Below are 24511 nucleotides of genomic sequence, written 5' to 3'. Positions count from 1 at the left end.
CAAGGTTAATATGTTGTGAATTTCTTTCCAGTCTTACTTTGCTTTGTTTTCTATGCTCTGTACATTTATCATACACGCATAGGCCCCATGCACATATCCATAAACACAAACAAACATACAAAACTGGGATCGCACTCGACAATTTTTCTCCTGCTTTTTAGAGCTCAGGCTTCCTCACTACATGATTACATGTTAATGTATACGCAACATTTGCATATGTAACGCAGGCCTACGTTATGTTGCATTGCACATATATAATATATATGCCATGAATGCAATCATATTAATGCCAGGCCAAAAAGGGAGTTGAACTGTCTTGAGTAACAACGTCGACTTCCAGGGGTCACTTGGTTAATGGGTGGAAAAACAGGGAAAAGGAGAAGAAATTGAGCAGTGGGTTTACATAGAAGAGAGAGGAGGAGGAAGAGTCCAGGGAAGAGGGAGCTTTCATTCACTCAAAGATGGGAAGAGCAGGGGTATAGTAAAGGAACGGGGGAGAGAGAGAGTTTGCTTTATGATCATTAACTATGTTGCTTATGTTTTATTACTTTTCGGTATGTGGGTTATAGCTAAAAAATTTGGGAAGATTTTCAAGGCAGATGATACTAAATTTAATTTAAAAGGGGAGGGGAAGAAGTGAGCATCCTCTCCTACCTGAGGTCGGGCTGGTCTGGGGAGGGCTGCCAGGTGTGGCCGTCATCCCAGCAGGAGGCCCCAGAAGGCTAACTGTGCTCATGGCCTCGTTGGCCCCTGCAGATGGCGGTGTGGAGGGACCTGTCTCCCAGGGAGGCCCTCCAGGTGTTTTCTCAACGACGGTCTGAGCCCAGGGCATAGATGGTGCGGAAACCCATGTCTGTCTGTCAGCTGTTACCCATGGAGTTCTGGCCACCCTCCTGGTAGCTGCATGTTCAAAGTGACAGTAACAGGTCACTGATATGCTTGACCACTTTGATTCAGATACGAAATTGCCGAGACATTCAAATATTATCAAAGGGCAAATGCAATACACGTGTGTAATATAGATAACCCAGGGGGCTTAAGCTTTACCCTGAACTGAAATAAATGAACCAAGCTAAACTTTGTTTTCCTAAGCACCAATTAAAAAAATAAATAAATAAAAAACCTGGCAGGGTGTGGTGGCTCATGCCTGTAATCTTAGCACTTTGGGAGGCCAAGGTGGGAGGATCACTTGAGGGCAGGAGTTTGAGATGAGCCTGGGCAACATAGAGAGACCCTGTCTCTACAAAAAATAGAAAACTTAGGCAGCCAGGGTGCCATGCACCTGTAGTCCCAGCTACTCAGGAGGCTGAGGCAGGAGGATCGCTTGAGCTCAGGAGTTTGAGGTTGCTGTGAGCTATGACGACGCCACTGCACTCTAGCCTGGGAGACAGAGTGAGACCCTGTCTCAAAACCAAACCAAAACAAAACAAAACAAAACAAAAAACTTCCCAATCTCTTGGATCCCCAATCAGAGTATGTGTTTAGGAGGTCAGTGGGCTGTTTCTTAAATTTAAAAATTATATTTCTAGTCATGTGACATAGTGGAAAGATTATGGGGTTTGAGGCGAAGAGACCTGAAAGTGTTAATTCTGCTCTTGCCTCTTTTATGCTGTGAACTTTGGGGCAAATTATTTAACATTTTTTAGGCTTATCATTGAAATGGAGATACTACTAATAACATTTGCCCTACAACATCATAGGATTGTTGTTAGTTAAGACAGATCTTCCTTCATTGGTCTTTTAAAAAAATATTAGATGTATATGTAATATACATTCCCACGGTAGAAATTAAAAACATTTTTTTCAAGTTTTATAAAAACTAATCCTATTGGAGGATTTTAAATCTATAAGTTAAGTTGGGAACTGTTGCCGTCTTTGAAATATTCAGATTTCTCATCCAGAACATGGTAATATCCCTTCATTTATTTAAATATTCCCTTATTTCTTTCATTAAAGTTTTGTAGTTTCACTTCTCCTTTTAGGGTTATAGCTAGATATTTCATGATTTTTCCTGCCACTAACAATCACATTTTTTTTCATGTTATCCTGGAAAGTTTTCTGCTTTTGTTTAATTGTCGTGATGCAGCTGTTGTACTAATCTTTTATGGTAAATCTAAGAATTTTCCAGTTAACGGAGTTGATTCCTTTTCTTCTCCACCACGCAGTCATCCTTCTTTGCCTGCGTAACTCTATCAGTCCTTGCCTCCTTGGGGAAGGCTGTGTCTCCTGTCCCAGGTCTGTGACCTCAGGAGGGAAAGGGACCATTTACAGAGCTGCGTTTTTAACGGCTGGCCTAGTGTCTCGTAGCAAACACATGTTCTGATGAGTGGGTGAAAGAATGAATGAATTCTGATGACTGGTCCATTGTTGGAACTCATTGAGACAGTATTGCCTCTTAATGAAAGAGTTGCCTCAGTTTCGTATTATTTCCAAATAGGAAAATGGGGGTAAGTGTGCTTTTTGGGTCTTCATGGTAACACTGCTGATCACGTGCACGAGATGCTGGCGGTGGAGAAGGAACCCCTGGGCAGGCCATTGGCACAGCTTTTCCTGCTGGTGTGAAGTCACTAACACATTCTTGGCATCATTACCCGGCTTGCTACAGGTTGACCTAACCACGCTACAAAATGCTGACTTCGCGTCACCATTTCATGTGAAATGCTTTGCTGAAATAAAAATTCCTTATGCCAATTTAATGTACTAAGACTATGTAGGATGTTAGCACTGGGGGAGGCTGGGCGAAGGGTACCAGGGAACTCTGTGCTGTTTTTGCAACTCCCTGTGAGCCGTAAACTATTTCAAAATAGAAAGTTATAAAAATACATGTCAGAAGTCCATTAGGCCAATGACATTTGCTGCCTTAGCTTGGCTTTATTGAACCCATACTGGCCCCTACAGCTCTCTCACGTAAGATAGGCTGAAGCAGAGCTGCAGGTGGGGAGAAGGGATAAAGGGAAGGATTTTACTTATTTATGTGTGAGCCGAGAGGGAACCCGAGACACACACCAAAACGGGGGAGGCGGAAGGGTGAGAACGCGTCTTACCCGAGGCTGAGGCCAGGAGGGTGTGAGAGGTGATGCCCAGCGTGGCTGTGGCCCTGGCAGGAAGCCCGGGAAGGCTGCCTGTGCTCAGGGTCCCCTGCCCCTCTGAAGGTGCAGCTGTCTCCATCCAGGGAGAGGTTCTAAGAGCGAATGTCCGATGTGTGCTCTGGGCCCAGCGCGAGGGGCTTGTACTTGGTGGCATTTGCTGGCTTCTGGTCGTGGGCCTCGAAGTACCAGCAGTCCCCCTGGTGGCTGCACCTTCCAGGAGACAGTCAATGGCAGCTTAATATGCTTGACACTTTGGACACAAAAAAACCATGGTGCCACGGAAAGGTCATTGGATAGCAAATACATAGAATGCAGAGATCCAAACCTTGCTCCAAACAGTACCAAATGTCACCAAAAGAAGTGTTTCTCCTTGAATGACAAATTAAGCTAAAATATCAGTCTCCAAAAGAGCCCTGCCATGAATCACGGTGCACACGATGCAAAGCTGTCGGGACTAAAACTGTCAGGCATTGGCCGTTTCCTGAACAGATTCTGAGCCCAGTTGGAGTGCTTACCCCACCTCCAGCCCTCAGCCACTCCCTGCCTCTGGTACTCTTCCCCGGAAGAGGGACCAGGCTCACTCCACATGCCCTGTGGCTACAACTAAGAACCAAGAATGGAATTTGGGGGGATCAGGGGCTTCTGGGCAGAAACTGCTTGAAAACTGGGCCTCCACAGGGATAGCAGGAAGGCTTAATTCAGAGAGAAATCTACCCTGTGCTCTTGGCTACTTCATGAAAAGGAGGAAGAGGCTCCAGTGTTAATTTTATCTCATACCTTCTCTTGGGCAGGCTTAAGTGCTGGCAGGGGGTGGATATGAGGATGAGAAGCTCCCACCAGCCCACAGGGGCCCTTCCTCTGGGTGGACAGAAACTGGCCTGCAGCCTGGTGGACAGAGCCCGTGTTGCACTTTGCCCCCGCTCCCTGCTTTGGCAGGTCATTGTGTGTAGGGCACCTGCAGCCTTGTGTCTTCTCCCCTGCCTTACTTCTGGGTCCACTAACACCCCACATGCATCACCAGCCTGAGCTTTGCTCCCAGATCCATCGGACATGGGGCCAAGTGCATCCCAGGCAAACTATCACTCCACCAGGAGACCGGCTGTCAGGCACATCAACCTCAGCATCAACTTGTAAATATGTCCTCTTCCTAAGCATTTGTCCTTATTGAAGGAGCACAAAGGGGGAGGTCTAATTGAGACTGGGCATGGGAAGGTTGTGGGAAGACTCTCCAAGTAGGTGAGATTGACCCAGCCCTCAGCTCTAGCCACAGAATTGGGCTGGTGAAGGCAACCCACCCAATGCCTGTTTCATCTTCTTATCAGGCACCCTTAGACACACAAACTGAGGTTCCTTCCACAGCACAACCAAGAGACATCCTACCACAAATCTAATCAAAGTAGCCCACTGCAATGGAATTGTAGATTACTTGTGTCCTTCATTTCACTACAAGAGACACTGATGAAGAGCCTACTGTGTGCAAGGTGCTGTGGAGGGGCTGGAGGAGACTCTATCTCTGCCTCCCAGCACCATGGACAGAAGAGACACACTGAAATCTCAACTGTGACACAACCTGTATCTAGGATTGCCAGATCTTTTGTAAGAGAATCCGGAAATCCTTTTTTTTTTTTTTAAATAGTGAAATTCTCTGATTTTCAGCACAGCATAGCTAAACAAAATACCTGAGGGCAGCATTCAGTCTTTAGTGTGTCAGATGGGACCCTGGTCTGGGGACTATGGTAGGCGTTTGGGAGGTTTGCACTCACCCAGAACAGCAGACATGCTGCTGGTAAATGTGTAGTTGATGACAGGGGATTTCTCTGCCATCTCCCAGAAGTCAGAAAGATTCCTTCCTGCAAAAACCACCACAACAAGATCAAATCTTGGGTTTCACATACTGGAGAACTGTGTTTAGTTCTCAGCCCAGAGAGCTTGTCAAAGAATGGCTGGTGGTTCATCTGACTTTCCTGTCATCACGCAGATGAAGATGCAGTCGGATTCATTGCTTTGACTCACTGTAAGACAAACCAGTACACAATAAGGCTTAGCAATGGGTCTGAAGCTGTAAGTCTTCGGTTGGAACAAAAATAATGCTGAAAGTACCTAGTGTAGGATGATGTAGGGAAATAAGACCAACTCCTTACTCTTAAGGCAGTGCTCATTTTCTGATTTCTTTCTTTCATTTGGCTGAGGTGGGGAGTAGTGGTGTAGTGACTAAGGGCACACCCTCTGGCTCACCTTCCAAGGTTACATCAGCTCTGCCACTTAGTAGCTATGAGAACATGAGTCAACTGCTTGACCGCTCCAGGACTCAGTTTACCCTTCTTTAAAATGGCAAAAATTCAAATCCCACAATCTCTTATTTGCAATTCCCAAATCCCCAAATCTCTGTAAAACAGAATGTTTTGTGTGAGTCTGGTACCAAAACTCATTTGGTGGCCAAATCTGACATGAAAGATGTGAGGCTGCTATAGTCTTAACCTATCCTACTTAGTGTCAAGGGCCAAGCGTTTTGCTGAACCCACTAACACGCTTGACTGCAGTCGACTTCCCCAGATGCTGCTGGAGATGTTACATCATGTATGGTACAGACACCCTATTGGACCTTCAAAAGTCTGAAAACTTCCGAATTTCTCAACTACTTGTCCCTGAGGGTGCTGCCTGAAGGACTGTGGATGGAGTTGCATGTCCCTCGTGAGAGGGACGTCGAGATAATGTGTGTGAAGTGCTAAGTATGGTGCCCATCAGATAGAAGAGCATGGTAAATAGCCAGAATAATAATCACTGCCATTGTTAATGTGTTACTATTTTATATACATTAGCATAGTGGCAAAGAGCACGGGCTAAGAGCCAGATCACCTGGGTTAGAATTCTGTCTCTGCCAAGCGATCTGGGGCAAGTTGGTTAATCTCATCGTGACATAGTTTCCTCACCTTCAATAGGGACAAATGTAGTAGCTACCTCATAAGGTTGTAATGAAGCTCCAATGGGGGAACACCTGGAATGACCTTAGAAGAATCCCTGGCACCAAATGATAGCAATTATTATCTCTGACTCCCTTCCTCTTCCTTTTAAAACAATACCTGCTCCACAGTGTACCACGCCATCTTCTGCTGAGACCAACTGTCCAGCTGTTGGCTGCATCTGTACTTTTCAAAGTGGATCCCCAGGGGACTGTGATCTGCCTGGGGGTTATATGAAGCCACCTTATAAATGAGACATATCTTTCTTAATTGTAATTCAAACATGGGCTTAGGCTCCATATAGATCTAAATCTGAATTCTGACACCAACCTTGAACAAAATACTCAACCTCTCTAGATCTCATCCTAGATCTCAACCTCTCTAGTTTTCTCATCCTTAAAATGGGAGTGTAGCTCCTTACCAGAAGCTGCTTTCTTGAGTCTGCCTGGATTCTTCCAACTTTGAGCCTTGATTCTTCCTCCAATTTTCAGGACCCCAGGAATAGCTCTATTTGGAAGTGTTAGAAACGGGACCACACTGACTGCCTAAATAAAGCCGCATGAAGGTTCCTGGCAGCCTGGCCTATGGCAGAGGCTGGGGTATGAAATCTACTAGGCTGTCTTTTCTTCCACGGTGGATGCCGAACCTCCAAGTTGCCAAGCATTTCCAAGAAGAACACACCTGAGAGGATGGAGGTGGACTTAAAAATCTCTGTGAGGTAGCTGGTAGAATTTCCAATGATATCCACCAGTAGGGCTGTAAAATCTGCAAGACAGATTGAGGAGGTTTAAGTTTCTGATTCAGAGATGTAAGGGAAAAATATGTCATATTTGGATTTTTCAGAGTAGACTTTACAAGTTTAATTTAGTTTAGTATATTAAGGAATATCAACTACCATGTAGAGGAATCCTACTAAATCTAAAAAAGAAAAAGTCTTAATTTCAGGCAGACAGAAAACTGTTGGATCCGCTGTTATAATCCCCTTTCTCCTTCCATCATCCTCTCCCTCTAACCCTTCTCTGCTCACACCAAAGAGCCATGAAAGGTCACATTGTTGAATAATGTTTTTTTGTACCCCCACCCCAGTTATTTCATCTAATTGTTTTGGAATATCAAATCCATATGATTGGAAGCAACTCCATGGACATGTAACATAAATTTACATCATTTTGGATTTTGGAAATGCAAAGTCAAATTTAGTGGTGGGTTATTAACTACGCACTATCAAAAGAGATAAGGCCTTTATAAAATCACCACCAGGAACCTCTCCTAACTGCTCACCTTGTTAAGAGATCTGATCGGGCGGGGGAGGGTCTGAGAGAAGTTTACAACATTTCAGGTTGTAGAATCTTTGTGAACTTTCTCTCTGAGCAGAGTTTAAATGGGGCCATTGCTTGACATGGCAGGAACCACTGACCAGTGAAATTCCTGACACTTGTGGTCAAAGAGCTGCCATCTCCTTCACTGTTCATTTATGGCTTTCCAGGATCCAACAAGTTCTTGACTTCTAAAACAAGGGGACATGTTTTAGGAACCCCAAACAGTGACTTCCTAAAGAGGAAGCTTTTTGGGTTGACTGGATGATTTCCCATCACGCCTTGTATAAATGCTTCTTTGGCTCTTGAGTGGGATTTTGTGTTTGGGCAGGAGCAAGCTGAGTTTAAAATATAGAACCCAGGGAGGCAGGAAAATGTAATGTGACAACTGATGGCAGCATGCTATGACCCACAGAAGGCGGGCACTACTGTGTGTGAGCCAGAGCCATGACGTGCTCTTACTACCTCTGCACAGACACGTGTTGTAATCTCCCAGAGGGAGACGGGTAGTACACGTGTACCTGTGCAGAAGGTAGGCAAACATGGGCATCTCCTTTCTCTGTCTCATTAGACCAGTCTGTTCTTGGTCACACTGTGGAACTTGAGGAAGGGTATTATCTCATTATTTATTCCATCTGTTTTCTTTCTACTTCTCAAAATTCTCCTTTGTTTATCAATTTGTTTATCTAATAAATATTCTTTGAATGTTTGCAGTGTGCCAGATACCTACTAGATACTGGAGAGTTGTGTCTGATACACAGAAGAAGCTGAGGTTAGTGGGAGAGAGAAACTCATAAATAGAGCAATAAAGTGCAATTTGGAAATTACTATTAATATTGCATAGAAGCTATGAGCATGACTTTGAAGCCAGACACCAAGGAGGGAGTCCAGGGTCTGCCCCAGGCCCCGCATACATGGCAGAGCTTGGATTTCAGCTGAGGTCTGCCTTGGGCCAAGGCATGCTATTTTACAAGTAGTTAACAATCCATGGATCAATTCTTTTCAAATAATTGTTTCAAGTGTGTGAAAATATGCTTTGGCTCACAAAATAAAATATAAACTTTCTCCAGGCATATGTGACTTCTTAAATTTTATTTTATCTTTCACACAATCAGGATAGGGCGTCACCCAACACAAAATCTCACCCTCAGGGGAAGCTAATGAAATGGTGAGAAAGATGTGATTATGAAGAACTTTTTCTCCCTCAAATGTATTTTGTTGATGAGATTCACAAGGTAAATTAAATAAGATAATAGATACTAGGTATTCAGTACAGGGGCTCGCATATAGTACTCATTAAATATTAGTAACTATTATCTTTAAAATTTTCACATTATTTGTTTTAGAAATTCCACTTTCAGAGGAAAATCTGAAACAGGGAAAAACATTACACACAAAGATATTCAATGCAAGATTATTTATACTAGAAAAACCTAGATCTACCCCAAAGTCCAACAACAGCATATTGGCTAGGAAAAGGCTTGCATTCACAGGTTACATAGCCATTACAAATGTTTATGAAGTTTGTGTTATGTCGGAAAATATTTTTAATATTAGATTAAATGGGAAAAAGAGCAGGAGGCTTTGGTTGCCTCACTAGGGTGGGGAACCTGCAGCTTGGGGCTACATGTGGCCTTCTGGGTCCTTGAGTGTGGCCTTTTGACTGAATCCAAATTTTACAGAGCATATCATTTTAATAAAGTGCCTGCCTCATTGTATATGCTCAGTAAAAAATTGCTGAATGGATACATTAGCAGTGAGAAAGTAATTAACTCTCCTATTTGTCAGGATTCTCTAAATGCAAGGAATATGTAATACTTTTAATTTTTAATTATAAAAGTAACACATGACTACACTTTCATTGGAAAAAAACGTTTAGATACTACAAGGCTCCCTTAATTAACATTCTTTCACTCCAAAACACACACTCCAATCTTCTTTTCAGAGGTAATCACCTATCTAGCGTCTAGATGTGTATTTTTTAAATCAATAGCATCATGTTCTATGTATTATTTTGTACCTTTCTTTTTCTAATTGAAAATTTCTTAGAAATTTTTCCATGCACATGCCAAATTTGGCCACACGTCATTCATTAATGTATGGTCTGCGTCTGCTTTCCGAAGTTCGACTCTAGAGTAGACTGACCATTTTCCTAATGACAGATATTTTGGTTGTTTCCAGATTTTGCAATTTAAAAAGTGCTTCATAAACATTTTCTTCTTGCCTCTGTGTACACATATAACTATTTTTCTAGGGTAAAACCAAGAAAAGAACTTTCTGGCATAATGAACGCATCCATATTTAAGTGTAATAGATATCAACGTATTTTCCTATCTTACTGTGAGGAAAAAAATAATGCAAACTTATCTAAAACGGCATAAGCAAAACTGGAAAAGTTGCAAGCCTCGTGGTTAGCTGCACTCACCTGATAAATCGTTGGTCCGATTGCTTACGCAGTAGCAGTACCTCGTGGGGAATTTGGCAGGGTCCACGGCCTTCAGATTCGAAACTGTGAAGAGAAAGGATTCACACAGAGATCCCAACACACAGGAAGGCCCTGTGGCCACCACCGCCACCACCATGGGGAAGAGCCAGCCAGCACTTACTGTTGTAAATGGCCACGGAAAGCTTGTGGAAGGCGAAGGAACTGTAGGAAGTAATGCTCAGCAAGGAGAAGAACTTCTTGCTCTCTACCAAAAGATACCGAGACAAAGACACAGGCAAATGCCTACTAACGTGGTAACAAACAAACAATAATATAAGTCAGCACATAGACAATAGAAATTAATAAAACAATAGACAAATGACAAAAATAAATAAAAATAAACAAAAAAATAGTACAAATGTGAAATAAACTAAAATAAAACTAAACCAAAACACCCAATAGTATGTGTCGCTTGGCTATTAATTCCTGATCCATTCCTTGAACTGTGGCAACTCTCAGGAAGATTCCAAGGCGTATTAGTGTCCTGAGGCAGCTGGAACAAAGTACCACAGACTTAGCGGCTTAAAACGACAGAAGTTTATTCTCTCACAGTTCTGGAGGCCAGAAGTCTGCAACTCAGCAGGGCCGAGCTCTTTCAGGGCCTTGCAAAGGAAAGGGCAGGACTGACAGGCGTTCCGGGCTGGGAGAGCTAGATGTTTATGCAGACCACCTCTCCATCTGGTGCCTCAGTCTCTCCACAGTACCCACCACAGGTGGACCACTACCATCCTATCGTGCACCTCCCAAGGCAGCCTTATCAACGGCAACTCTCGTGAACAAATTGGGGGCAGGGGCCATATCTTTGTGACTGCAGCTTCAGGCATTAGGACAGGGATGGACAGCCCTTCAAATAGTGCTGATGAGGAAATAACTAATGAACAAGTGTAAAGCCACCAACACAGCTGTGCAGTTTGTGCATTGCATAGTCCTAGGGAATGCCATTCCCACAAGGTCAATGCTGAACAGGCATTCTCCACCCCTCCTATTTTACATAGCACTTACAATTACTTATTTATTATGGGTATTGTTTACTTTCTGTTACTCTTTTACCCCCTGGAGTGGAAGCTTCCGCAGGCCAGGGATTTTTATCCTTTGTTCATTCCTTTGCCGCCCAGTACTTAGAATAGTACCTGGCATGTGATAGGTGCCCCATAGATATTCACTGAACAAAGCGGAGTATAAATAAGGAGTGTGCACTAGGGATGCTTCATGCTTTGCTGTCATTCACTAGGTACACACATATTAATTATTTTCCTAGAAGCTGAGAGAACCTAGAAAGAAGATTGGAATAATATTGTAAGCACTCAGTAGAAATCCAGAATCATATTAACTTAATCAGCAAAGGATTCTGTCAGTTTGCGGCAACATAGTTACAATTACAAATGTCTGCACATACACCATGTTTGGAATGCAGTTTGCTCTCAAAACGCTCATAAACCTTCTCCTTCATTTTGACATCTTTGATCTCATCTCCAGTTAGGTAGGACATTGTATTCTCCGCCGTGAACATGGAGCAACTGAGACACAGAGAAGCTTTATGTCTTGTTCGGGTCAAAGAGGGGTTCAGAAGAGAAGCTGGTACAAGACAAAAATGAGCCTGGGTTGTGCTTTAAAAAATGATTACCTTTTAAAGCTCTACTCAGCATCCCATTCACGAGCTCTGTCAGGTTAAGTGTAGACAGATCGATCGACCTTGCAGGTAGCTCTGAAAGAGATTCAGAGATAACATCCCCACTGGCAGGCTTTTCTCAGCGATAGAAAAAGCTACTCCTTTCCAAACTTCAGGAAGATGTACTTCCTCCTTGGACATGTGTTCAACACATGCCAGCGCCAGGCACAATGGGATTGAAGACAAGAGGCAATTCTTGTCCCCAGGAGGTGACAGCCCACATAGTGACAAACGTAGTTAGGAGAAATCCAAATGAAGCCCAAGAAACTCTTTTAGTGACTATTTTATCTCTGCAATTGGAAAAAGCAGGGGTTTATAGGAAATAACTCATCCACAGTGGAAGCCCGAGGGCATCGTGGGAGTTCTCAAAACTCTGTATCTGAAAATAAGTCCGCTGTGTAATAGTGAGGCTCAGAGCCTGAGCAAGCATTGACAACACCTGGAAAGATTATTTTAAATTCCACAATTCCCATGCATGGGCTCAATCCTCAGAGATTCTGATTGAATTGGTCTGGGATGTGACCCAAACATCAGTATGGGGGAAGAAATTGCCCGAGCGTTGGTAGTGCGCAACCGAGTAGAGAGATGCTGTTGGGTTAAAGTCCTCCCCCCTCGCCCCCAACGGCTCCCAGCTACTCCTTGAAGATTTGGAAACAACAGGTGACAAGGTGGAAATAGTTGCTGCTGCTCCCACTGTCATCCCCGCTGTGGGCACTGGGGACAGAGATCAGGGAAGTGGAAGAATCTCCTCTGCAGCCCAGGCCCCCAGGGAACAGGGAAGGGGCTCACCTGTGGTAGCGAGAAATGCCACCCTCTTCTCCTTCCTCTCTCCTCCTCTGAGGCCGGACCCTGGGAAGGAAAAAGCCTTCATGAGAGCAATGTGAGTCTTCAGTCCCAGCCCCTAGAGCTGGACAAGACTTGGAGGCCTCCACTGCAGCGGCTCTCAGGCCCACGAGTGTCAGAATCCGGGGGACACTGAGGAAAGGCAGGTTCCAGGATCCTCCTGTATCCCCTCTTCCAGGGGGGTCTCCTTGGGCTGGATGTGGCCTGGAAAGCCACATTTTAATAAATATGCAAGGTGATTCCGATGCAGGGGGTCTAATGGACCCCACTCCTAAGCTAGGCCTGGGAAACTGGAGAGGGAAGAAACTTGCCTAAATTTGCATAACTGAGCAGTGGGAATGAAGGGCTCCCCACCTGCTTCGGAGAACTGCAGAGCAGCGGCCAAAATATCAGGCCTCTTGCCTCCTTGGGCAACTTTCATGCTATCAAAGAAGAAAACGTCAAAGGAAAATTTGAAATGTCAGGAATTCATTCATTCATTCATTCATTCATTCATTCATCAGATACTCATTGAAGGCCAAGCATTATGCTAGGCGTTGGGTATAAAGTGGAATATGGGAAAGAACCAGGTCTCTGGCTGCATGGGGCTTCCTGTCTGTGATTTGGTCAGGGAGGAGGAGCGTCAGGTGTGGAGACAGGTGAGGCCTGTTAATACAGAGAACAGCAGGTGCTGTGAGCACCTTCATCAGGGCACTAACCTGTCCTGGGAGACAGGGAAGGCCTCCTCGTGGGGAAAACGTTAAGCTGAGACCAGAAAAATCAGTTATCTGGATTAGATAATATATAATCATATTGCATTTGTTGCTGTTATTGTTGCAGTGATTATTTTTCATTTTACATTCAGATGGAAAATGTGCTTTATGTCCATTTTATAGATGGAAAGACCAAGGCACAGAGTCTGAAAATGCACCAACAGTGACAGTGTAAGTTGGGGTTTAGGGCTGGCTAGTGACCTGTTGCACCAAAGAAAGTCCCATCTTTTTCCTTCTTAATGTTTTTATTTCCAGACACTGAAATAAAAGTTTTTATGAGTAAAATAGTATCCTAGAAGTGCAGCCTCATATGATTCATAAAATCCTTAGAAATCATCTTGTCCAACACTCCTTTTTAAACTGAGACTCCAAAAAGTTAAGGGATGTACCTAAATCCCACATTAGGCGAGTGGCTACGATGAATCTAGAACACAAGCATCTCAGCTCTTTGTCCATGTTATTCTCCCCTGCTTTTTATTTTATTTTGTTTTATTGGGGTAAGAACACTTAACATGAGATCTGCCCTCTTAACACGTTTTAAAGTGCACAATACAATATTGTTACTTATCATCACTGTGTTGCAGAGCAGATGTCTGAAACTTATTCATCTCATATAACTAAAACTTTATATCTGTTGAACAACAAACTCCCCATTGCCCCTCCCCCGCAGCCCCTGGTGACCACCTTTCTACTCTGCTTCTGTGAATTTGACTATGATAGCTACCCCATGTAAGTGGTATCACGCAGTGTTTGTCCTTCTGTGACTGACATATCACTTAGCATAACGTCCTCCTGCTCATCCATGTTATTGCACATGGCATCATTTTCTTACTTTTTAAAAATCTGAATAATATTGCATTGTGTGTATACATATATACATATACATGCATGCCACATTTTCTTTATCCATTCATGCCTCAGTACATTTAGGCTGTTTCCCCTGCTCTTCAAGTACCCCAGTGAAACTGAGGTCAAGTCAGCTGTTGCCTGCTTAAGCCAATTTGGCCTGTTATCAGTTAGCAAGCTGTCTGGTCAAATGTCAAAACTGGGGCTATAGGTAAGTGGGGACTATAAACTCCTTTCCCCACAATAGGGCTGTGGGAAACAGGGGGTTATGTTACAACAAAAGGGACTCTGAGACAGACGTCAATCATTAAGCAGGCCAAACGCTGATAACCAACCAGATCCCTAGCTTGGGGGACGCCAGCTCTGCCCCCGCAGGCAACTGCGCCTGGTGATGGACAGGAGGGAGCAGTTACTCTGAAGCATCTGCTATATGATCTGTGCGCGGCATCAACCAACCTTGCTTTTTACCTGCTGGGGCAGCAGAGTCCTCCGCGCAGGTAGGGGGCCCAGGATTATCAGTGTTCTGGGTCTCCAGGCCACAGGGGTGCTATCAGCTGTGGGGCTTGAAGAATTCCTACACCTTTCCAGCCAGAATGGTGGGCCCTGTGCCATCTTTCTGACCAAGCACCTTTCCTGAACACCACTCATTCCACCAAGGAAAGAATTATTTCTACCACTCTTCCTTCTAATTACAAATCTTTGGGTGGATTTTGATAACAATATTTGAAGTGTGAACTAAATACCCCTGAAGCACAGATTTTCGAATAGGATGTAATATGGAAGCATTTTTCAGATAACTTGCTGGACAGATTATTAAAGCCATGGTTGTATTTTTGGATTAAAAGACCACCATAGTTGTATCTTTAAAATAGAAGATACTTGGCACTTTTTGTACTTCTTCATGCTTAGTATTTTATCACCTTTTATCACTTATGATTAACTGTGGAGCAGAAATTGTTGTTCCCATTTAAAGAGGAGAAGATTGGAGACTCAGATGATGAAAATATTTATGGAAAATTATCCTACTTATGCACAATGAACTGATACAATTGGCATCCTCAGGGAAAGGGAAGCAGTTTGCTGGAGTAGCATTTTAACTTTATGCACTGGATAATATTGCATTGTGTGTGTGTGTGTATAAATATATATAATATATATACCACATTTTCCTTATCATTCATCCATTAATAACTTTTTTATCTTTTGCTATTTGAACCATGTGAATGTACTAATTAAACATAAATAAAATTTAAAAAATAAAGAGTAACCCCATCCCTCCTAAACCAAAAGCATACCACATAAATTATCCTGCTCTTTTACCAAAAATTTAGGAACAGAAACCTCGTCCCTGACTCCTCTTGTCCTTTATGTTGCAATGTATCCATCATCTCACTGCACAACCAATTTCATACCATTAAAAAAGAAAAGGCAAAGAAAGAAGAAATTATTATAAAGGTGATGATGACAAATAACAATACTTCCCATTGTAAAATCTTCTGTCTACAATAGAATGTCACAGTCTTTGTGGACTTAATAAGATCGTGAGAACCCAAATATTCAATGAACCGTAAAGTAATAAGCAGCTCACAGGAACTATTACAATGACTGTTAGAGCATTAGATATAGACACAATCTCCATTTATGGCCAGAGAAAGTAAGGCTCAGGGAAGCCAAGGAATTTGCCCAAGAGCAGGGCGAACCAGGGAGGAGCGCCTGCACATTTACCTGTTGTAGGTAGGAAGGCCATTCCCTTTTCTTTCCTGGCTTCTCCTTTAATGCCAGACACTGAAGCAAAACAGATTTCATCAGAGAAATTATAACCCAGACATAACATCAGAGAAAACTTAATCCAAAATACCTATTTTATAGATGAGAAAACTATGACCTGGGATTGTGAAATGACTCGCTTAAAATCGCACATCTAGTTTGTTCATTCATTTAATCATCAAATATTTATTGACCAACTAAAATAATACGAATGATTGATAATGTTATTGAGCACCTAGAATTTGCTGGGCATTGTGTGTGTTTGGAAGGCAGACATGAAGGAAATGCACGCAAGGATATCATCATAAACAATGTTGAATACTCTGAAGGGAACTGTGGAGTGTGTATGGGAAGGAATCTGGAAGCCTTCCCTGGGAGGAGACATTGAGCTTAGACCTGATGGATGAATGGTATTTGAGTAGGATTTAACTGGCTGAGGGGTATTTGATGTATAGAAAACAGCACATACCCAGATCTGAGGTGGGCTTGAGTATTACTTTAAAGAATTGAAAGGCAGCCAACAGGGATAGAGTATAAAGAATGAAGGAGGCGGAGGTTTGTAGAGACTGGAGATGGGGAGGCAGGCAGGGTCCTGCAGAGCCCGTGAAGGACTGGGGACACTACACACAGAGAAGGAGGAAGTCAGTGAATAATTTGGGGCAGGGGAGAAACATGAGGCAGGAACTTGGAAGGTGACATAGTGAGATTTAGGAAAAGATCACTCAGGCTGCTGAGTGGAGCACAAAGCAAGGGGAGACAAGAGGAGCAGCTGACTTAGAAAGCTCCCTCCGTGGTCCAGGAAAAGGAAAATGGTGGCGTAGACAAGGGTGTTTCTGGCTGATGTTTCTTCTAGATGCCACCTTGGACAGAGACAGGTCTTAAAAGGGAGCAAGAGGGTGGGCTGGGGCTTTCTTGGAGCTCTCTTTTTCTCATCACTCTTTTTACTCTCTGAATCTCAGTGGTGGTAACAGCGGAGGTGAAAAGTTGCATAAATGGGACTGAAAAAGTCAAGGGAAAAGGGAACTCAAGGAATAGGGAATTTATTATTGACATTTTGAACAAATTCATTTAGGATTCTGGGCAGAAATGCTGGCTGCTGAGATTCTCTAAAGCACAGTGAATACTCAAACTTCTTATATAGAACAGACCCTTCTGGAACTCCGACCAGACCCACCTGTGTTCCAAAGGGACAGGACACACACCAGGCCCACGCACAGGCTCACCGGAGGGCCGTGTAGCAGGAAGCCAGCCATGTCTGCGGAACTCGGGCCCACCTGCGAGGAAGCAAGGGAGAACGTGGAGGAAACTGGCCAGATGACTAAGCGCATTGAGGCCGAGCGTCCTTTGAGGACAGTGCATAGGGAGTCATTAGAACTACAGTCTGAAAAAGGCTTTGTATAATACTAGTTAGGAGAGGTTAGGATGCCGAGGTAATAGATTAACTCCACCATTTTGTTGACTTAATTCAACAACAAAAGTTGACTTTTTGTTCACAGTGCATGTTCACAGCAATGGGATGGCTCTGCTCCACAGTCTGTCAGGGGCCCCTATTAATTGAGGCTAAACCGTCATGTGGTTCTCTGTCTGGTAACTGTGGCCGCCTTAGTCAGTGGTTCACTGTGGCAATGGGAGGGACAGAGCTGCAGGGTCACGCACTGACTCTAAAGTGCTGTGGCAGGAAGCAACATATTCCCTTTTACTTACAGCACATGCGAAAATTACTCAAATGGTCTTGCATGACGGCAGGAAATCTGGGAAGATGGGGGTGGGTGCAGGAATACTCAGGGAGCATTAGTGTCTCTTCTGTGAGTTTTCTGGCTAAACAGCCAGATGGAAAATGCCCTTCAAATATATACCACTACTGCTCAGCAACAGGAAAATAATATCATTATAGGAGTATATGTGACTGTTCAGAGTCACTTTCCTTCTCTGCAGCCTCGTGTGCCAGCCAGTCTTTGGGGCATTTGCCATGCAGAGTTACCATGATAGTCACAGCGGTGAAGCTGAGACTAATAAGAATAATGACAAAATTTACTGAGCACTTTCTGTGTGCCAAATGCCACACAGAGTGCTGTCTGATGCATATCATCCCTTGATAACTACACAATCTCTACGGGTACGTATTAATGTAATGCTCATTTAACATACAGGCTGCACAGACTTGATTTGAAAAGAGCATAAATTTGCCATTGGTAGAGGATTGAATAGATCCGGAAGGTGAATTGGGAGGGAAGAAAGTCAAGAGTATGTGTCCTGGGGGTGGGGGGAAATGTTTCAGGAACTGAGCATCTTCATGGTATATCGCATGTTGAGATGTTCTGCTATCCATTAGGAATGGGAATCCCCTGTGGCATTTTGTTTTGAGAGATCCCAGCGAACATTTAAATTGCTTTTTAATTACTGGTAGATACCTGGCTGGTGTTGGTTCTAGACGCCACCTTGGATTGAGACAGGCCTTACAAGGGAGCAAGAGGCTGGGGGCTTTCTTGGAGTTTTCTTATTCTCATCAATCTGTTTACTCTCTGAATCTCAATTTTCCTCATCTGCAAAATGGAGTTAAGAGAACCTAGCTCTCAGGGTCTTTGTGAGGATTTAAGATAATGAATCCAAAGCATTTAATCCAGTTTCTGGCACGTAGTAGTGCTCAGAATACCCACCAGGCATCAAGCTCAGCCTGGAGATATAAGGACATAGACAGAGCTACTACTGCCCCTTCCCTCAAGATGTTTAGTAACACAGAGGAGACAGCACATGCCCGGCTAATTCACACTCAAGGCCAACTGTGCTAAGTTCTCCAGAGAGAGGTTTACAAAGGGGATGAGAGAGAGAGAGAGAGAGAGAGAGAGAGATGGAGAGATGCAGGAAGGAGAGAGGGAGAGAAAGCCTGGCAAACCCAGGATTTAGCATTCTGTCCAGAAAAATGGTACTGGAAGTGGGGTGGGCCAGCAATATGGAGAACTAAGTAAGGATTCTTTCCTCCACACCTCAACTGCTGTGGGAACATTTCCTCACCTTTCTGAGCCTTGTGTACAGAATGGACAGAATCATAGCCACTTTGAAGGTATTTTGTGAAGATTAAATGAGGTCATGAAATACAATGCCTACTGCAATCTCTGGAATATGGTAGATACTTAGGAATCTTATTTCTTTCTCATTCTGTTATCTTTTTTTCTTTCCTCCTCCTCGGCTTCCTCTTTTGTGTCTGTTCCAGGGTTCAGCATCATACCAGAAGCATAAGGAATGAACAAACAAAAATTTATAGTAGAAAAACAATTATTTGTACCTATAGAATAGCTACATTTTTGGACTCTTATTCCATTATGTTAACTACTCTTTTCTATTTGCTAAGAGTAAGCATGCTAGTATTTATTACTTTAAGACAATTTCTATTGATTTTATGCTTGGAGAAAAATGCATTTTTCTTTCTGTTTTTTTAATTCTTTGCTATTGACCAAGTCAACTATGTGTTTGGATTAAGGTTGCCAAATTTAGCAAGTAAAAACACAGTACACCCAGTTAAATTTGAATTTGAGATACCAATGAATGATATTTTAATATATCTCATGTAATATTTGAGACAACCCTAGTTTGGAGAGTTGGAGAGTTTTACTAAAGAAAACTTTGCAACTTACACAAGCAGACTGGATGGACTTCACCTCACAGTGAAACTGAGAACATCTGACCTCCTTGGGCTCCCCCTTGCAAGCCTGGGGTACTGTGGGGCAGCCGAGGGCAAGGGAAGAGCCTGGGTTTAAGGTCAAACAGACTTGGTTTGAATCTTGAGTTGGCCACTGTGATCTGGGTCAAGTTACTTAACCTTCACTCACTCAAAAAATATTAGTGGAGCTCATGACATAGTTGTTACAAGCACAGACCCTGGAGTCAGAGGACTGCTTGGGTTCATCTCCCGGCTCTGCCATGTGCTAGCTGTGCAGTCACCAAACCTCTCTGTGCCTCAGTTTCCTCACTCCAGACTGTCATGAGGACAAAAATATGTTACATTTATAAACTGCAGTGGACAGTGTCTTGCACAGAGCAAGTGCTACATAAGTGTTTAACAAAGAAATAAAAGCGCTGCTACTTAAAAGATGTTGGGATGCCAATAGTGAGCAAGACAGACAATGTTCTCCACATGACTAAGTTACAGTCCTCAAAGTTATATCTTACAGAGATGAGATCAGATGTCCAATAATTTACCGTAAAAGCAATTTATCATTGTTTCACTGCATTTCCCATGGCCACTCTTAGATAATTATTAATGAATTGTTGTTTCTTAGTGACATTTGCAGAAAAGTAAGTCATGTAGTGATAAGACAACAATAATAATATACTGAAGGGAAATCAGAATATACCACCCCAAAATATGCCACTGTGGCACATGGATTATTTTGAGTGGAAGGCTGTTGCGTTACCAGATGCAGACAGAAGGCTTCTTGGAGCTTCTCTTACCTGACTCTGTGCAGACACTTCTGAGAAAGGAGGATCGCTGTAAATCCCCTCTCCCAGGAGAGTTTTATGGCCATGCAGAAGACAGAAAGTCAACACTGAGATGGGCTTGCACAAACACATTTACTAAAATAACCCTTATGTCCCATTAGTGTCCCCTTATATTTTACCTTCCAACAATTTACCCCCTCTAGAAGCTCAAAATCCTTCTCCTTTATCTTGTCACTTCTTCACAAATTTATCATCCTTTTGTTAAAATGATATACATGCATTCTGGTCTGATGGCTCCTTTGGGATTTTCATTTCATTTTTGTGAGGCCCCCCCACAAGAATAAACCATTTTCTCTTGTTAATCTGTCTTTTGTCAGTTCAATTTGTAGGGCTCCAGACACTACACCTAAGAGGGTAGAGAAAACAGGCTTTTTCCTCCCTGATAGTACAGTTTATTGAGCGTCCTTTTTTGGGGGTGATCTCAGTTATTTTACCTTCTCAAGCACCCTGTGAGATACACATTGAAATTCTGGTTACAGAGGAGGAAGGTCTGGGGAGCTGAGGTGTAGCCCTCAGTCCACAGTCTCAGGGTTCCCAAGCGGAAGAAGTGGGATTTGAACCGTGGTCTCTCAGACACTTAAGTCCGTACCCTCTTTTTTTCCTGTTCTACTCTCCTGCCCTCAAGATACCATCCTGGAGTGCCAATGAAGGGCCTGAGAGTAAAACCAAACAGAACCAATCATTCCAAAGCATCTTGCGGGGTAGAAGGGGTTGGAAATCCGGTCCTACTCCCGGGAGAAGGGCTGAGGGGTGCTGTTTCCACTGACGAGCTAAGAATCCACCCAAGAGTCTTGTGAAATTAATTCACAATATGTCTGTGTTTGGTCGCAACAGTCCTGGAGCTGGGAACACGGATGGTAAGGACTAAACCTCTAGAGTCTTAATTAAACATTGTCTTACCTCCAATTAACAAGGATCCCAAATCAACCAAAGTTAGGGTAGCCTGACAAGCAAACCTGCCCTTCCCACGGTGCTTTGCAACCGAAAGATGCCCGCCCCGATCAGATATCGAATAATGACAACATGCCGGGGAGAGGTGAAAACTCACACTGAGGTGTCACCTGGTTTGAGCCAGACACAGTGAGTGACAGGTGTTCTTAAGACATTATTACAGTCGATTCGCTCCGCAGCCTTCCATGTAAGTATGAGTTCCCCCTTCCGGAAGAGCAACCAGGGGTTTGGGATTCTAGATAGTTGGACCAAGGTCATTAAACTGGAGGGGAAGCCCTGGACTTCAAACTCAGGCAATTGGCGCCATAAGCTGCGAGATACCACGGAAAGGTGAGGGTCTGCCTTTTAAAAAAATCTGCTTAAGAAAGAGAGATGGAGGATCTAGTATTTGTTGACCATCTGATATACTAGGAGTTTTACACATCGTAACTTATTGGTCCTGGAAACAACCCTACTAATTAGTTACTATTAACCTTCTTTTGTATTTGGAGGAAACCAAGGCTAAGACAAGTGAGTGGGCCGAGGGAACACAGCTGAGAGAGCCAGGACTGGGCCCCCAGTCTGTTTGCTGCCCAAATCCCTCATTGGCTGAACACTGACTAAGAAGGTACAATGTTTTAGCTGCTGCCATGCTGCCAGCTGGTTTTTAGGGCATTCTTTCATCCTCGTCCCAATTCTTTGAGTTTAAGATTATGTTTCCTTTATCACAGACGAGAGGACAAGCCATCTTTCCAGCTGATGACTGCATTTAAGATTCCAATCAATAGCTTAAAAGGAAAAATGGAAAGAAATAGACTGTGATCAAATGATCACAAGGGATGGAGTCTTAGCTAAGCGCAATATAGATACTGGATGACAGAAACTGCTCGCTCGTATCGTTCAGCACCCAGGAGCCTGGAGCTGGGGATGGTAGCCGATGCATTCCTTAGCTGGCTTCATGCTTTGGAGCGGAGGGGGAACAAAGGGGGGTTTAAAATATTAATATCTACCGTATATGACTTACCTGTCTCCTGAGTAGGATAAATGACTTCAAAGAACTTAAACAGCCAGAGAGATTACCGGCTCAGTTAGAGCCGTGGGGTTTATATGAGTTCTTAGTGAAAGATACAGGGGGTGGGGATGGGGAGAGGCTTCATAACTTTGCTTTAAATCCTCCGGGGGAAAAAAAAATGAAATAATCCTACTGAAAACTCAGAGTGGTGAAAGAAGATCAACTCCATGGGAGAAAAATGCCTGTGTGATGAGCTGAATAGAATCAGTGAGGGGAATGACAATGCACTGATTCAGCGCGGGATGGGAAAACTTTGCTGACAGTAATTACGTGTATTGAAGGAGCAGAACAGGAGTCCCCAGGTGATGATTTCCTTCTTCCCGCTGCAACGGTCTGTGGGCCAAGCATCACCTGGCATGCGGGCCAGCGGAAGTCTTCTGAAGAAATGGCTGAGGCTGTCGTCACTTTTAGCAGATGCCCAGAGCAGGGTAGGCAAGCCCGGCCCTGCTGCCCATTTTCACATGGACTGCAAGTTCAGATGGCTTTGTATTTTTAAATGGTTGAAAAAAAATTGAAGAAGAAAAATATTTTATGACATGTAAAGATTGTATGAAATTCAAATTTCAGTGTCTACAAATAAAGTTTTATTGGAACATTTCCACACTGATTCATTCAGGTATTGTCTGTGGTTGCATTTGGGCTACAATGGCAGAGCTGAGTAGTGGGCTGTATGGCCCACAAAGCCTAGAATATTTACTGCTATCTGACCCCTTATAGGAAAGTTTGCCAACTCCTGGCCTAGAGAAACCCGCATAAGCAGATTCTTTCTACTCCGAGGGCCCAAGTTCAAGACTCTTCTTATCTAGGCTACTGGAACTGCCTGCTGACTTGTTGTCCTGCCACCACCCTTGTTTCCCCGAATCAGTTGCCTTTATAACAGCCGTAGTGATCTGTTTTTAAATAACTTTGATGACATATAATTTACTCATTTTAAGTGTAAAATTCAATGTAAATTTACCAAGTTGCACGACCATCACCACATTCTAGTTTTAGAACTATCACCCCAATAAGATTCTTGCTGCACATTTAAAGTTAACCCCCCCCCCCCCCACAAGCCCAAGGAAACCACTAATCTACTTTCTATCTGTATAGATTTGTCTTTTCTGGACATTTTATGCAAATGCAATTATGCAATTTGTAGTCAGAGAAATCTTTTTAAATCATAAATCAGATCAAGTCACTACTTTGCTTAAAATCCTCCCATAGCTTTCCTCGGTACCTGGTATAAAATCCTAATTCTTTATCGTGACCACAAGGACCCACATAGTTACAAGTCTCCAGCTGTAGGTCATGTTACTTATTCCCTTGTTCATGGCCTTCCAGTGACGTCCCCAGGAACTTTGCACTGGCTGTTCCCTCTGACTGGCATGCTCTTCCCCAGCCTTTGCAAATGACTGGCTCCTTCCTATTCTTCAGTTATCAGTGGAGATGTCACCTACAATTTGGTGCCTCAGGAAAGGATGCTCTTGTAATTACCCTGTGCATGATCATAGACCTTAATAACTGTGTTTGTTTAATGGCGTGCTTCTCTATGTTTCCCTACCAAAGATGTCAGACCCATGAGATCAGGGGCCTCGTCTGCCACATTCATTCACCACAATGTCCCAGGATCTAGCACAATGCCTGACACAAATATTTGTGGAATTAATGAATTAACCAATTCTTATTTAGCTGGGCCTTTAATAAAAGCTCCTAACTCTCTTCTCTTTAATCCTTTCTCTACACCAGTGCCGTCTGATAGAAATATAATGCAAGCTACATATGCAATTTTAAATCTTCTAGCAGTCACATTTAAAAAATAAAAAAAGAAACAGGTGAAATTAATTTTAAGATATATTTTATTTAATACTATACATCCAAAATATTTTCATTTCAACATGCAATAAATATTAAAATTTATTGAGATATTTTCCTTCTTTTTGGTACTAAATCTTCAAAGCTGGTGTGTATTTTGCATTTACAGCACATCTCCATTGGATTAGCCCATTTCAAATGCTCAGTAGCTACACATGGCTGGTGCCTGCCATATTGCATAATACCACTGTAGAAATGAAAGTGATTTTCTTAGACCACAAAACTGACTGAATAAGTGAACTAGGGTCCCTGCCCTCCAGGCATGGAGATTTCGGTTTGCAGAGATTATCAGTTTTCTCAAAGTTACTTTTCTCATCTACAAAATAGAGAACACATAGTGGCTGCTGTACAGATTTGTCATGAAGGTTTAATGGTCATAAAGAGCCTGGTTTGTGGCAAGCATTTGATAACTGCTAACCATTATCTGCCTA

The 24511-nt window shown here is 43.1% G+C and overlaps 1 protein-coding gene across 1 annotated transcript in view; it reads right to left on the bottom strand.

The window, feature by feature from the left end:
- HHLA1 (HHLA1 neighbor of OC90) overlaps window positions 1-16980 on the bottom strand; it is a 29626-nt gene extending 12646 nt beyond the window's left edge. Inside the window, exons 1-11 of the mRNA XM_069465968.1 lie at window positions 16902-16980; window positions 15686-15745; window positions 12309-12368; window positions 11475-11555; window positions 9972-10055; window positions 9791-9874; window positions 6731-6814; window positions 5048-5101; window positions 4853-4942; window positions 3045-3299; window positions 655-900 (exon numbers count right to left, since the gene is read on the bottom strand). Coding sequence (XP_069322069.1) covers window positions 655-900; window positions 3045-3299; window positions 4853-4942; window positions 5048-5101; window positions 6731-6814; window positions 9791-9874; window positions 9972-10055; window positions 11475-11555; window positions 12309-12368; window positions 15686-15745; window positions 16902-16980 — 1177 coding nt within the window. The remainder of the gene's footprint in view (window positions 1-654; window positions 901-3044; window positions 3300-4852; window positions 4943-5047; window positions 5102-6730; window positions 6815-9790; window positions 9875-9971; window positions 10056-11474; window positions 11556-12308; window positions 12369-15685; window positions 15746-16901) is intronic.
- Window positions 16981-24511: the final 7531 nt, after the last annotated feature.

This window comes from Eulemur rufifrons, chromosome 3, assembly GCF_041146395.1.
Source record: "Eulemur rufifrons isolate Redbay chromosome 3, OSU_ERuf_1, whole genome shotgun sequence".
Taxonomy (NCBI): domain Eukaryota; kingdom Metazoa; phylum Chordata; class Mammalia; order Primates; family Lemuridae; genus Eulemur; species Eulemur rufifrons.
This window is presented reverse-complemented; position numbering and strand designations above follow the sequence as displayed.